Here is a 12,746-nt window from a genome sequence, read left to right as displayed (position 1 = left end):
TCTCAGACACCACTTAGGAAAGAAATAGAAAAGACCCTGAAAGACAGAAATAAACTTCTCTTTTCAGACTCTATCACTAACTATTCTAAGCCTGAGGTGTCTCTCTGTCCTCTCCCTCAACAGAGGCTAGGAACTCTGTGCCACTCCTCCAAGAGGGGAGCGGGGAAATTGACCCCACCCCCATCTCTGAGTTTTTTTCCCCCTCGTCTGGAATTTCCAGCACTGGACTGACTTGTCTGATTTTTCAACAGTCTCCCCTGCTGCTTTTTTTTCCTTCTCTGTTCTCTCCCAACCCCCAAAAATTTGAGCCATACTTTCTGGAAGACATTAGCCACATTTTAAAACATTTTTTAAGTGGATAGGGAAGAAAAATCAAACATTTGGAAGTCTTTCTTGAAAAAAAAATTATACATTATCACCATTCTTCCTTCCTGGACCCCCCCCCCCCCACTGGAAAATAATTCTTTTTCGTCCAAAATTTTTCTCTCATTTTTAATCAACTAACACAACCTGAAAAGCTTTTTTTTTTTTTAAAGTGGCAATATCAGTGTTGAAATATCTTTCAAATGCTTCCCTTTTTAACTGGTTGACTTAGAATTAAAAACAGTAGAAATAGACTTAAAACCTCCTCCCCCAAACACCATCCCAAATGAATTCTATTAGTACATATTGGGGGAAATTTGAAAAAAGTACTTAAATGTTTTGCTGACATTCCCTATACTTCAACTTTAAAACACCCATTCTCAGAAATCTTGTTCTACAAGATACAATGCCTTTAAAACTTTAGGCTTAGGATACTTAATTGCTTTTTAAATGTATCAGAAGATAAGAATTACAATTTATCTTCTTTGACCAAAGTTCTCCTTCCAGGAAACTAACAGAGTAACATTTCATTTTTTCTACTTTGTACCAGAGATAATTGTTAAGAAACACTAGCAATCCCTAATTCTTTCAAACAAAACAACAAAAAATACTATATCTTAGGAAAAGCTAATACTGAAAAGCAGAGCTATAATCTATATATCACAGGTAAGGATTTTAGAGACCTAGCTGATTAAACTGATTAATTCAAAACACCATTGCAAATTTCTAAATGGAAATTAAAATCAGAAAAAACATTAAATCTCACTTTCCATCAATATTTCCAGCCAGGGCAAAAAACAATTATAATTTTCTGAAGTTCAACTCATCATACCACCTCCACAACCCCACTCCTCCCCTAGTATAACAAAATCTTGTTTTAATTTTTTTAACTAAAAATGTCTTGTTAGATGCTTTTAAAGTTTTTTTTTTTTTTAATCATCAGATGAAACTTGTATCTTCATCAAGAGGAACTGTTAATTCTCCCCCAGTTAGGATACTAATTCTCAAAAGTAATCACTAGGATAAAGTTTGCCTTAAAAACTCCTTCCCCCACTTCTTTTTTCTTTTTCATCCCTCTGCTTTGTTTTTGTTGTTGTTTTTCATTCATTCATTTTCACCCCTAATCACAAGTCTTTTTCACTAAATATAGACCCACTTTAGAAGGTGAACATTCTTGAGCCTGTTTTCAAACCTTTTCCTAACCTAATTGTTTCTTCTAGGTCCTTCCATAAATCTTTTTAAAAAATAAACTTTACACACACATACACACAACCTCTCAATCTCTCTATCTCCCCACCCTACCCCCCCCAACACAAAAATACTTTGGTCAAACATAAGATATCAAGTGAGGATTTTTAAAGGAAAAAAAATCTAACTAGTCAAAGATTCAATTGTAGAACATTTTCTCAAGTTAAAAACAATTTATTTTTAAAGGACTCACACTTACCATGAATGACAAATAAAAAATTTTAAACTTTTCAACAGGATTCTCAAAAGATCGTTAGCTCAGTTAATTTTAGTTTTACTTTGAGAAGTATTAACCAACAATTAAACTGAATAAATAACTCCTCAACTTTCTACACCCACAAACACATGGTATATATTCTTTTAATTTTTCCCCACAATACATTTAGTTATCAGTAGATGACCTCTTTTAAGTCACAGTCCTCCAGAAGACATTCTTTTTTAAAGATAATGATTGTTCAATTTTCTTAAAAAGCCAGTCATTTCTTCAAATAAGTAGCAACTTTCCCAAGAATTTAAATATTCTTCATTTAACCATTTCAATTTTTTCAAGCCCTTCAAATCAAAACTCTTTCCCCAACTCCTTGAAAAACTTAATTTTTCTCATGTGTTTTTTCCTAATTTTATTCTATTTGACAGTGACCTAACTTTAATTTCTAACTTTAATTATGAAAAAGGAGCTGAGAAGGAAACCAAAATACAGAAAAATAAAAATTTAAATTCATCCAATTCAAATGTCTTTAGACTTAAAAAATAAATGCAAATCAATTACTATTTTTAAGTATAGTGCTCAAATCTCACATTTTAAACAGGTAGATATTAGAGTTATCAAATGGATAAAAATTAAAGACCAAAATGCATTTCAGAAATAGCTCTACTTAGACAAAACTGAGGCAGTGACACAAATCTTTGTTGTTTTCTGGTTTTGCCCTCAGTAAATGGGGAAGGTGGCCATAAAAAGTTTGGAGGATTTTTAATTCAGTCATAAAAATAAAAAATAGAAGCTGATTCAGAACCCAGTATATCAGCAAGGAATGTAGTAAGAATGGCTTTAGCCTGTTTTCTCTCATTCTCATTGCAAGTTTCTTTTTCAAAGGAGCACAGAGATATCTGTATACGCACATGGTTGTATGTGTTATCTAGAACATGTAACAGTTAAATAACTAGCTCTTGTTCTATAAATCCAAATTACTTTAAAGTCCAATAAGTGAAAAAATATTTTTCAGATACAAACCGAGAATGCATATCTTAACCACATGGTTTTTTAATAGCAAAATGGCAACAAAAACATCTCACTTTTCTCAATAGGAAAAGTCTCATTTTGGAAAAATAAATCATACCCCCAAGGAAAAAAGAGGAAACCTCATGATTTGAGCTTGGAATTACATGAGGAGGGGGAAGTATACAAAAGAGGTAATCTAATCAGTTCTGGAAGGAAAGGAATAATTGTTACCCCAGTCCTCTCCAGCAAAACTCCACAACCTCCTCCCACTCAAAAGATTTCACTACATTTTAGAAGGAGCAAGAGATGGTATTAGAGGTGACTTGGAAGAAAACAGATGGCTTAGGGAAAAACAAATGCATAACCTTACAGTGGGAATAAAAATTTAAATGTATTTATTTCCTTGTATCTTGGTATTCCTTTGCATCTCCAGAAGAAAAAAAAGGAGAAATGGAGAACATCTCCATTTTTCAAAAATTCAATTATCTAATTTTTCAAGCTTCCAGATTCAATTCAAATCTCAAATTATGGAGTCTCTCCATAATCTATTGAGATTTCTCCAAGTGTTTTGTGTCTTTTTTTTCCTCCCCAATCTCAAAGACTTTTAAGTACAAGTTTTTTTAACCTTCCAATTTTATTGCCTCTTTTCACTTAACTCTAATTGTCTTTCCTGATACCAGAGTATTGAAGCCAACTGAGATTAAATCAGACTCTATAAAGTAACAAGCCACATTGATCAGGCCTAGCTAAGATGTTATTTAAATAGCTGAAGTGAAATCACCCAGCAGATTTTTGGTCCCAAAATGTTAAACCTTTTAGCTCCTTTTATCCCAGAAAGTACAGAGCCACTCACCCCCCACCTTCCCACCCAGAAAAAGCTAAGAACCACACAACAGAAATCTTGCAAATGGGGGGGGACACACATTAATCAGGCAATTCAGCCAGCCAGAGGAATGAGGGTAACTTCCCTCCATCATCAAGAATAAGATGGGGGTGTGGGGAAGAAGGAAAGTCCATTCTGAGAGAGAAAGAAAGAAAAGGACTTTGCCTTTTTCCTTTCCCAGCTACAGTTCAAGTGGAGGGAGATTCTGAATACAACATGAACAGGTTTTGGGGGAGTATGTGGGGAGTTGTTCCTTCTTCACTGAGAGGAAAGGAAGGAGGGTTAAGGAACACACTACTCCCTCCTCTCCATTCATCCAGGCAGTTCTTGGCCCTCCAAGAGCCCTTGCTCACAGCCTGAGCACAAAGCTCTCACCCCAGATGGTCCCCTTGCAACAATAGACTGATGGGGGTTGGGGGTTCCAAAAGGATAGTAAAGCAGTAGCATATTCTTTCAAAAAATCTGAGGGGTGGTAATGTGAGGAAAAGACTAGGGATCAGGGCCAGTACACTGGCCTTAGTCTAACGAAGGATAAGAGACAACCATCTTAAGAGGCATTATTTGGGTGAAGGAATGGGGGAGGTTTCATCCAATTTCCTTCTAAATCAGGAGGGTCTCCCTCACCAAAACAAAACAAAACTTACATAAAAAAAAAACAAACCAAAAAACCTAAGTAGAAATACGGCTATTGTAGATGGGTAGGAGGTGGGAAGTCCTGTAGGAAGTTGTATGGTCATAGTACCTAGAAATCAGGAATTCTTGCAAACTTAGAGACCTTAGCTCTCCTTGAAAGGTGGGCCCCACTCCCTAAGCAAACTCCTCAGGTTTCCTTCATTTTGCTATTTTGATTCCCTTTTATTTTCCAAATCACTTCCGTATCCCACTCATGCTCCCAACTTATCTTTTTTTTTTCCAAAGCAAACTATAAAACACCTCCAAACAAGGTGGCAACATCTCACTAGCTCTTAACATCCCAATAGAGGAGTAAGCAGAGAATGTTTTTTCCACCTACCACATATGTGTGTAAAAGGCCCCTCGGCCCAAGGACTTCCCCAAGGGTAAGGGTTTGCCCTACCTTTGTTTTTTGGGGACTGAGTGTTCAATCTCCAGTCTTTTTCCCTGCAGTTCCACTTTCCCTGAAAAAATAAGAAAACAGAAAATTTTTATTAGTGAAGGTCTGAATGGTGGGGTGGGTGTTCGGCAGACAAGAAGAAGAGGATACAACCAAGGGGACTAAAGGATTTACTGAGCAGATTCCTCCCTGAGGTGGAAAAAGAAAATGCAACATTTGGAAAATAGTGGTGTCTTAAGTTTTGGGTTTTTTTTTTTAATGGTATTAAAGCATTGCTGTAAGGAGCTCAAATTTTAAGTTCTCTTACTTGGAGCTTGACTACGATAATGGGGTGCATTTACCTCACACCTCACCCGAGACGATAAAGAAATAAATCGAGAATTCGCTCTCCTTCCCCCAATTCTCTGCAAAGCCGGGTTGGTTAGGAAGATGGAGGGGGGAGCAAACTTTTATTATTCTGTTGGGCACAAGGCTTAGGGGGCCTACAGTGGGTGGGAGTCTTTGCACTGTTCTGTTGGAGGGGGCAGACCCAGGAAAGGCTTCGAGGGCTGGAGGAGCCCGGGGCCCTCAGCAGCCTCGCCTCCTTCCCTTTCCCTAGTTTCTTGTCTCCAAAGGCAGCATGGCGACTACGGCGCTGCTTCCTAGCTCCATCACACGCCCCACTTCAGAATCAAAATGGCCAAAGCCCCTTCCCCAGGGGCCAGGACGCCTCCCCACCCCGTCTCATGCCACGTCCAGTCTACGGCCTAAGCTCACCAAGAAAATGGGGTGAGGGGAGTTGGCGTGGGGGTAAGCGGGAAGCTCAGGGCCCCCTCCCTGCCTCGAAGGGCCTAGGAATGGAGGGGGTGGGGGTGGGGGCAGGGAGTGTTTAAACAGAGGAATCGTCCTGCCCAGGGAGAGGGAAGGCTTGGCGGCGAAACCATGGCCAGTTAATGGGTCCCCTGAACCTCTGAAAAAGGAGAGTTCCCCTTCTTTCAAATGAGGGGGTGCCCGTCCCGTCGGGGAGCCGAGTAGGAGGTGGGGCAAGGAGATGCTATGCCAGCGCCTCCAAGTGACTGTTGCCTTTGTGGGAAACCTTAGGACTGAAAGGGGGTACCCGATTTTTCCAAGGGTAGACGTCGAAAGAGGTGGCGTAGGCTCAAATCAGGGCCCTAGCTGTAACCTAGAAGACTGAGACTGGGCCGAGTAAGAGAGGTGGGCTGAGTGGGAGAAGAACAGCAGGTATCTGGGTGGGCCTGGCGAGGGGAGAACAGAGAGGAGTTCGGGGGTGTCCTTTCTTACCGGAAAAAGTTTCGATGGCTTTCATCGCCCAGTGTTCGTCGGGGCAGTCCACGAAGGCGTAGCCGGATTTGACCAAGAACTGGCCGCTATAGGAGATCTTATGCTCCGCAAACACTTTCTCCAAGTCTGCTGGGGTGACGCTCTCGTTCAAATTGCCGATGTAGAGTTTATTCATGGTGGCGGTTTTGGGGGGCTGGAGGGAGACCCCCGGATCGCCAATCCAACAGGGAGAAGGCGACAATCCTAGGCAGAGGGGGGGGGGGGGAGTTCAAAAATTTCTTCCCGCCCCACCCTAAGATGAGTCCGGCAGGCGTATGTCAGGGTGGGGGGGGGGGGGGGGGGGGTCGGGAGGGCGGGGTGGGGGGGGGGGGGGGGGGAGGGGGGGTAACTCTTTGGGGGGGGGGCCGGGAGTAGGGGCCCGGTGGCTAAAAGGGAGGCTCTGGTAGCTATAGCTGCAGTGGCAGCTTCCCTTTCGGCCCGAAACCCCAGTGAGCCGAGCTCCTGTGTCACGTTTCTCCCCGGCCGCCCTGGCGCCGCCTCTAAATAAAATCTACTTGGGGAAAAAAATGGAGCAGAAAAAAAAGGGCGAAGCCACGTGGTGGAAGCCCCCACCCACCCGGGAGGGGGAGGCCTCGACGCCGTCAGCCCCCTCCTCCACTAGGCCTAGCCCACCCACCTCCCCAGTCTTGGGGCTCGGCGTGCCCCCGGGGCCACACTACAGTGGGGTGGGGGCGGGAGCTAGGCTTCCGTGGATCTTTGCTCTCGTTCCCCGAGGAGGCAGGAACTTGGGCCCCTCGGAGAGCGCCCCGCCCTCAGCCACCCACCCGCGATGATGGGAGCTGGCGGAGAGGAGGGGATCCCCTCGATCCCTTGGGATCGAGTGTTGGGTTGCTTTTAATTCGTTTGTTTTCTGTAGGTTTCGTTAGGGTTTTGGTTGGGTTTTTTTGTTGTTGTTTTTGTCTTTTTTTTTTTTTTTGCCTTTTTTCTTCTAAATACTCCCACCGCCTACTTGTATTTGCAGCTCCCAATGGGGGGGTAAGGGGAAAAGAGGGCAAGCACGTCAAGAGACAAAGGGAAGCCACGGACTCCGGGGTCCATTGGAAGAGGGTTGTGGGGACGTTCTGGGAGGGGAAAAGGGCATTTCCCTCAAGACCCTCAACCTAGATTCTCCTCCTCTCTCGCCATTCTGGGCCGCTCCCCCGGAAGCCCTGGAAGGTAGCCGGTGCTTGCTGGGTTACCCCAGGGCGAGAAAGAGGGCCATGCTGGGGCCACTGCGAAGTGCTGCTGGGATCAGAAGGAAACCATGGAGGAATTCGAGGGATACTGCGGGAAGGGAGGACAAAATTGGGGATCCCACTGACAAGTTCTTTCCAGGAACCCCCGAGGGGAAATGAGAATAGGCTCGATGCAGCCACTTAAAGGGCAGAATGGATGTGCTAGGTAGATTACCGCGGGTGAAAAGAACAGAACCTGAGAGGACGAGGTTAGGCGGCGGCCGGTGACTCGGTAATAGGATTTTACCCCCTTTTCCTTCCTACCTGATGGGGGGGTGGGAGGTGAGACAAGTGGAGTTATCCTCCCCTGGTCCCTCTCGGAGACACTGCGCTCTCCAGGAGGAGAGCTCTCCAAACATGGATTACTGCTTCCTGGGTCCCCTACTCAGCTTGGAGTGTGGGGCTGGGTCAGGGGGCAGGAAGGTGGGTAAGGAAGGAGGAGATCCTAGGGCCCAAACCAGACTGGGTGGGTGGGTGGGGGAGGGAGGGTTTCCGCTTAGCGCTTGGGGAAGCTAGGGGCGGGGGCTTTGGGGAGGGGCAACGGGGGCCTCCCCTCCCCCCTCTGATTTAGCTAGGGTAAGGGTGAGGGGAGCGGATCCGCCTGGGTCCTTCCCCACCCCCAACTCTTCTCTCCAACCGATTAGTCCCGCTTCCTCAGAGCCGAGAGGCGGAGTGGGGAAGGGGCGGCACGTGGGAGGTCCGCGCCTCCTCTCCTGCGGTGGGGGAAGAGGTGAATCGTATCCTCCGCGCCTTTCGGAATCTTCCAGGAACCGGAGAGGAGGAATCCTCGTTAGAGAGCGGGACCTTCTCCGAAGTTGGAAACCAAAGGAGTTCCCGGTTGCTCTCCGAGGCCGGGATACCAGCAGGGGGAAGGACGAAGGAGCAGCTCCGGAGCCTTCTGGGCCGGAGAGTTAGGAGGGGGGGAGGAGAGGAGTCTCTAAGCCTTCTGTTCCCAAAGCTGGGCGGTGGGTAGGATAGGGCCCCGTGGGCCTTGAGAACGGAAGACTAGGTAGAGGGGGTCACAAGTGTCTGGAGAGCCGGTACATGCAGGGGGTCACTGTCCCCTATCTCCCCATTGTCTCAGCCTCCATCGGGGCAGCACCCCAAGACGTGTTGGCTCTATCAATAAGACATCTGATTTAATGTTTTTCCTTCTAGAGCCAACCTCCAGGGCCCCTGGGCTGCCCCCCACAACCTTCACCTCAGTCTAACCAATTAGCTTTTATACTGTCCAGAAAGTCAGCATTTTCAAGCAATCTTCTCTGACATACCCCACCACTTTTCTTCCCTTGGAGCTCATTATTAAGATCACAAGTGGGCTTCACCTCTCCCCTTCCCAACCTACCAAAAAAATAAATAAATAAAATAAGATAAGTTGTTTTGCCCTAGCAAGACACGAGTTCATCGTTTTCTTCCCGGTTTGGGACAGCTGCAGTTAAAATTTGTTCAACTTTTCAATTCAGAGAGAATTTGGGGGGAGGGGAGAAAGGCTTTCAATCCAAAGGGCTATTAAGCATTTTAAGCCATTCCCCCCCATAACTTTTTCACCCCTCCCCATTCTCAGTAGAAGGATCGAATCAGTCAGCCCAGCCCAGCAAACTCAAAAAGAAAACAAAACTTGAAACTGAGTGATGTCCATTGCAGAACAAATGGAAAATTTTGAGAAAATTAGAAAGGAGAAATGACTGGTTATTTTGGCCAGCAATCTAGGTGTGTGTGTGTGGGGGGGGGGGAATAATCATCTGTTCCCCAGGAATATTTCTTGGTTACTCGGGTTGGTCTCTATTTAAAAAAACAAAAGGCAGACACTCAAAAACAACTAGCATCTTTAGGATTGTTTCCTAGTCTTTTTCTCCTTTTTTTTTTCTCCTTGTTTTAAAACTCAGAAAATTGAATGATGTATTTTTTTCTCCCATTGTAAACTTTGAAGTACTTTGTACATGAGGTACCGTTATTATTGCCCCCCCCCCCAGGTTTTTCCCCCCATAGAGGAAAATTTTACAGTAGATCCCTTATCCTAGAATAAGAAAGCCCAATTCTACCCTCACACACACATCCAATCCTCCTGATTAGTAAATACTTCCCTCCCTCTCCACCATTTCTTAAACCTAACTCAGCTTGCTTCTCCAGGCACAAACAGGTTTGGGGGAGAATTTAAATTTAATTTAAATTGACTGTTTTCAAAACAAAATTACTAGCCAGTTAAATCCAATTTAAGTTTGCTAAGCCAGCTTCTGCAATTGGAAAATAATAGGTCAAAATTTGTGATTATAAATCTGGTTGTTGTTGTTTTTTTAATGGCTGTTGACAACATTTGTCTGAAAAAATTCACCATCTATTTTCCAATCACCAGTTTCAATGAATTCTAGCATTTTCCCCCTGATGGTTGTTTGTCCCCTCCCCCAAGATAGTATCCATCCTGCAGAAGAGAACTGGGCAGCTGCAGTGACATGCAGACCCTTCAGTCTGTCAAATCACTTTTGCCTCAATGATCTGAATATTCCAGGCAGAAAGTTGTTTTGTTTTGTTTTAACCATAATGTTTCCATTCAGGACTTCATTTTCCAGTCCTTGTATCAGCTGGGGTCAGTAAAGTCAGCATGTAGAAGAGTGGCATTTCTTGGTAAGGCTAAAATACCAAGCAAGAGGACAGAAAAAGTTCCAGCATTTGCTATCTTTATACTTAATTCTCTAATACTCACATTAAAAGAAAAAACAATTAGAAGTCCAACTCTATTTGCTTCCAAAGATATCATAACTTCCTTTAGAAGATAGCTTTTTCCAGCCTCCTCAGATGAGTCCTTGACACAAAATTTGATTTAGGTTTGTTAAGATTTGCAAATATACCTCATGGACAAAAGATTCCCTTCTTTTTCAAACAAGTATTTGGTCTAGTTAAAGAATTCAAAAGTACCTCTGAATTAAGAAATACTGGAAATTGCATGCATGTTAAAATTTCTATAAAGAAACTTTCCTATATCTGAATAATGTCTCTACCCCCACTCCCACTCTCAGTTACACAATGAATTTTTAAATCTAACAATTAGTATTTGTTTCCTATTGTCAAAACTCAAAAATATTTTGGAAAAAAGAGACAAAAATTCAGATGTATGGGAAGAAGTTGAGGAGATGAAATGTTTTGGGGGTTTTTTGGTCATTTGAAAACAATAGTTTCTTGGATAATATTCTTTTCTTTATAAAACTATTAAGAAGTTTAAAAAATCAAATTTCTTAGCATGTAGTTGCTTTAATTTATTCTCTCCTCCCTCCCCACCCCATCCCCATTGTAACTGCTTTGGGGTATTTTGTTTCTTCTTACAACATGAAATCTTACTCTGTGTGTGTGTGTACACACTTGTGTGTTTTGGTTTTGTTGGGTTTTTTTTTAATTATAAAAGTTTAAAAATGTAAATGAGTACCAGTTTAAAAGGGGTACTACATTTCCTCCTGTCAAAGAAATAAGAGTAATTATGTGATTAGAATAACTTATAAAATATAAGAGAACAGAGAGAAGGGGAAGGGATATCCCCCCCCCATCAAATTATAATTCAACCATTTCTAGTATATAAAGGCTCAAAAGAAAAAATGTATGTTTATCCTAGAGACTTAGTACTTGGAAGGAGTAGAAGAGCTCTTTAATAACATAGTTGCTTGTTGTTCTGTGTGCGGCATAATTGCTCAAAAATTATTTTTGCTCAGAATGAGATATATTATACAGATGTTTCTGAAGGGTTAGGGGGAGTGAGGTGGGCAAAGGAAGGAGATTTTTAGGAAGGAAAGGGAATCATTCATTAAATTAACAGACTTTCTAAGAGAGGATTCCAAACTCAACTTATCAATGATCTGTTTTTTCCCCTCAGTTCTTTGCAAAAACAATGTCCCTCAAGCTGTATCATCAATCCTGCCTTTTGAAAATTTCACATCACATTTCTGTTTCCCATTTGGTGGAAACTGGGACCAATAACCAAATCTTGTTTGATCCCCTTATAACATTAGAAAAGAAACTTGGTTCATGGGGGAAGGAGATTATGGTACTGTGGTATGTATGTGTATGTGTGTTTTTAAATTAAATACCTGGCTCAAAAAAATTGATATTTTTTTGGTGGAGAAATCAAGTGTAAAAAGTTAGGGGAAAACACAATCATTGTTACAGAAGAAAACAGTTATAAATAAATCCTACCATTTGGATCTATACCCCCTCTAAGGGCTTGGGTCATTTGGGTCCAGTATAAGCTAGTTATCAGTAACCTCTTACATTAAAGATTGCTGGTCCCATTTTTCCTCATGACTCCATTAATTATTAAGACTATAAGAATTTTTAAAGGAGAAAACATGATTTTTTTTGTTTACTTTTTGCCTTTATTTCACTGTAGTATGTGGGCTGATTGGTTCCCTGTCTGTTTCTAGTTAGAGGACTTTTTCTCAGGGGCAGCCCCAAATATTTAGGGCTCTGAAGGGAAATGGTAGTTGGGTTTCTTTGGATTTTCTTTTAATGGTGTAAACAGTTTTTCAGGGCATTTTACCCCCAGGAAGTCACTTAAACATATTTAAGTCTGTCTTCACACAAAAACCAGTTGTTTTAAAATTGGATCCAGTCAACTAGTTACTTTGAAAACAACTAGTTAAGTTCAATCAAACAACTGGAGTTACTAATTAGATGTTTTTGAAATAACTGACTACTTGATTGGATCCAAATCTATTTTTTAAACTAGTTTACATGTGTGTAAGCAGCCTAAAGTGAGTTTTTATATACTTATTCTTTGTTCATAATCTCTTGCTCAATTCCTATTTTAAAAAAAATTCTAAACATAACCCCCCAAAATGTGGTTATTTGTCCTGATAGATACTAAAAATAACATTTCATGTGTTCCCTTTTCATTTCTCAAATGTGACTATAAAGCTTATAGGAATATGATGTTTTATTTCTTTCTGAACTGCAAATTGTCTGGTATGGTTTGAAAAGAGTTGTCCACAATCCTATCTCCTTTCCCCTCTTTCCTCTTCCTCTCTGCCCCTCCCCCTCTCTTTCTGTTCCTCTATTTTCCTCCCTACTCCCACCCCCTCTCCATTTCTTTCCTCCTCTCTTTTCATCTTTACCTCCTTCCTTTCAATTATCTTTTTTCTTTCCTGTTTCAATACTTCCTACTTTTCTTATCCCTCCTCTTCTTTGTCCCTCCCTCCCTCTGTTTTCCTTCCTTTCTCTCTCACCCTTTCTCTCTCCATCTGTTTCTCTTTCAAATTCTCTCTGTGTGTCTCTCTCCCCACATTTTCACTTTTTCCTCGTTCCTTCTATTTTTAAAATTCCTCTCCCTCCCCAAATCATTGATCTTATGTTAAAATACACACCAGTATACAGCAACTTAGTAAAGTCTGTATACATCCTAAATAAGAGAAATGTATCAGCTTT

At 42.1% G+C, this 12,746-nt stretch overlaps 1 protein-coding gene across 3 annotated transcripts in view; it reads right to left on the bottom strand.

Annotated features, from left to right (window-relative positions):
* IGF2BP1 (insulin like growth factor 2 mRNA binding protein 1) overlaps positions 1-7,771 on the bottom strand; it is a 69,008-nt gene extending 61,237 nt beyond the window's left edge. The window contains exons 1-3 of one of the 3 annotated variants that reach the window (XM_069064345.1): positions 7,605-7,771; positions 6,067-6,309; positions 4,789-4,849 (exon numbers count right to left, since the gene is read on the bottom strand). In XM_069064345.1, coding sequence (XP_068920446.1) covers positions 4,789-4,849; positions 6,067-6,241 — 236 coding nt within the window. In that variant the 5' untranslated portion in view covers positions 6,242-6,309; positions 7,605-7,771. Of the gene's footprint in view, positions 1-4,788; positions 4,850-6,066; positions 6,363-6,742; positions 6,762-7,604 lie in introns of those variants that run through there. The other 2 variants (XM_069064346.1, XM_069064347.1) reach the window with 2 other exon arrangements.
* Between the last annotated feature and the right edge of the window lie 4,975 nt (positions 7,772-12,746).

The sequence above is a fragment of the Petaurus breviceps genome, unplaced genomic scaffold (assembly GCF_028583685.1).
Source record: "Petaurus breviceps papuanus isolate PSGF00001 unplaced genomic scaffold, PetGlider_PUasm1.0 90630, whole genome shotgun sequence".
NCBI classification, from domain to species: Eukaryota; Metazoa; Chordata; class Mammalia; order Diprotodontia; family Petauridae; genus Petaurus; species Petaurus breviceps.
Note: the sequence above shows the minus strand (reverse complement) of the source record. Positions and strands in the feature narration are given on the sequence as shown.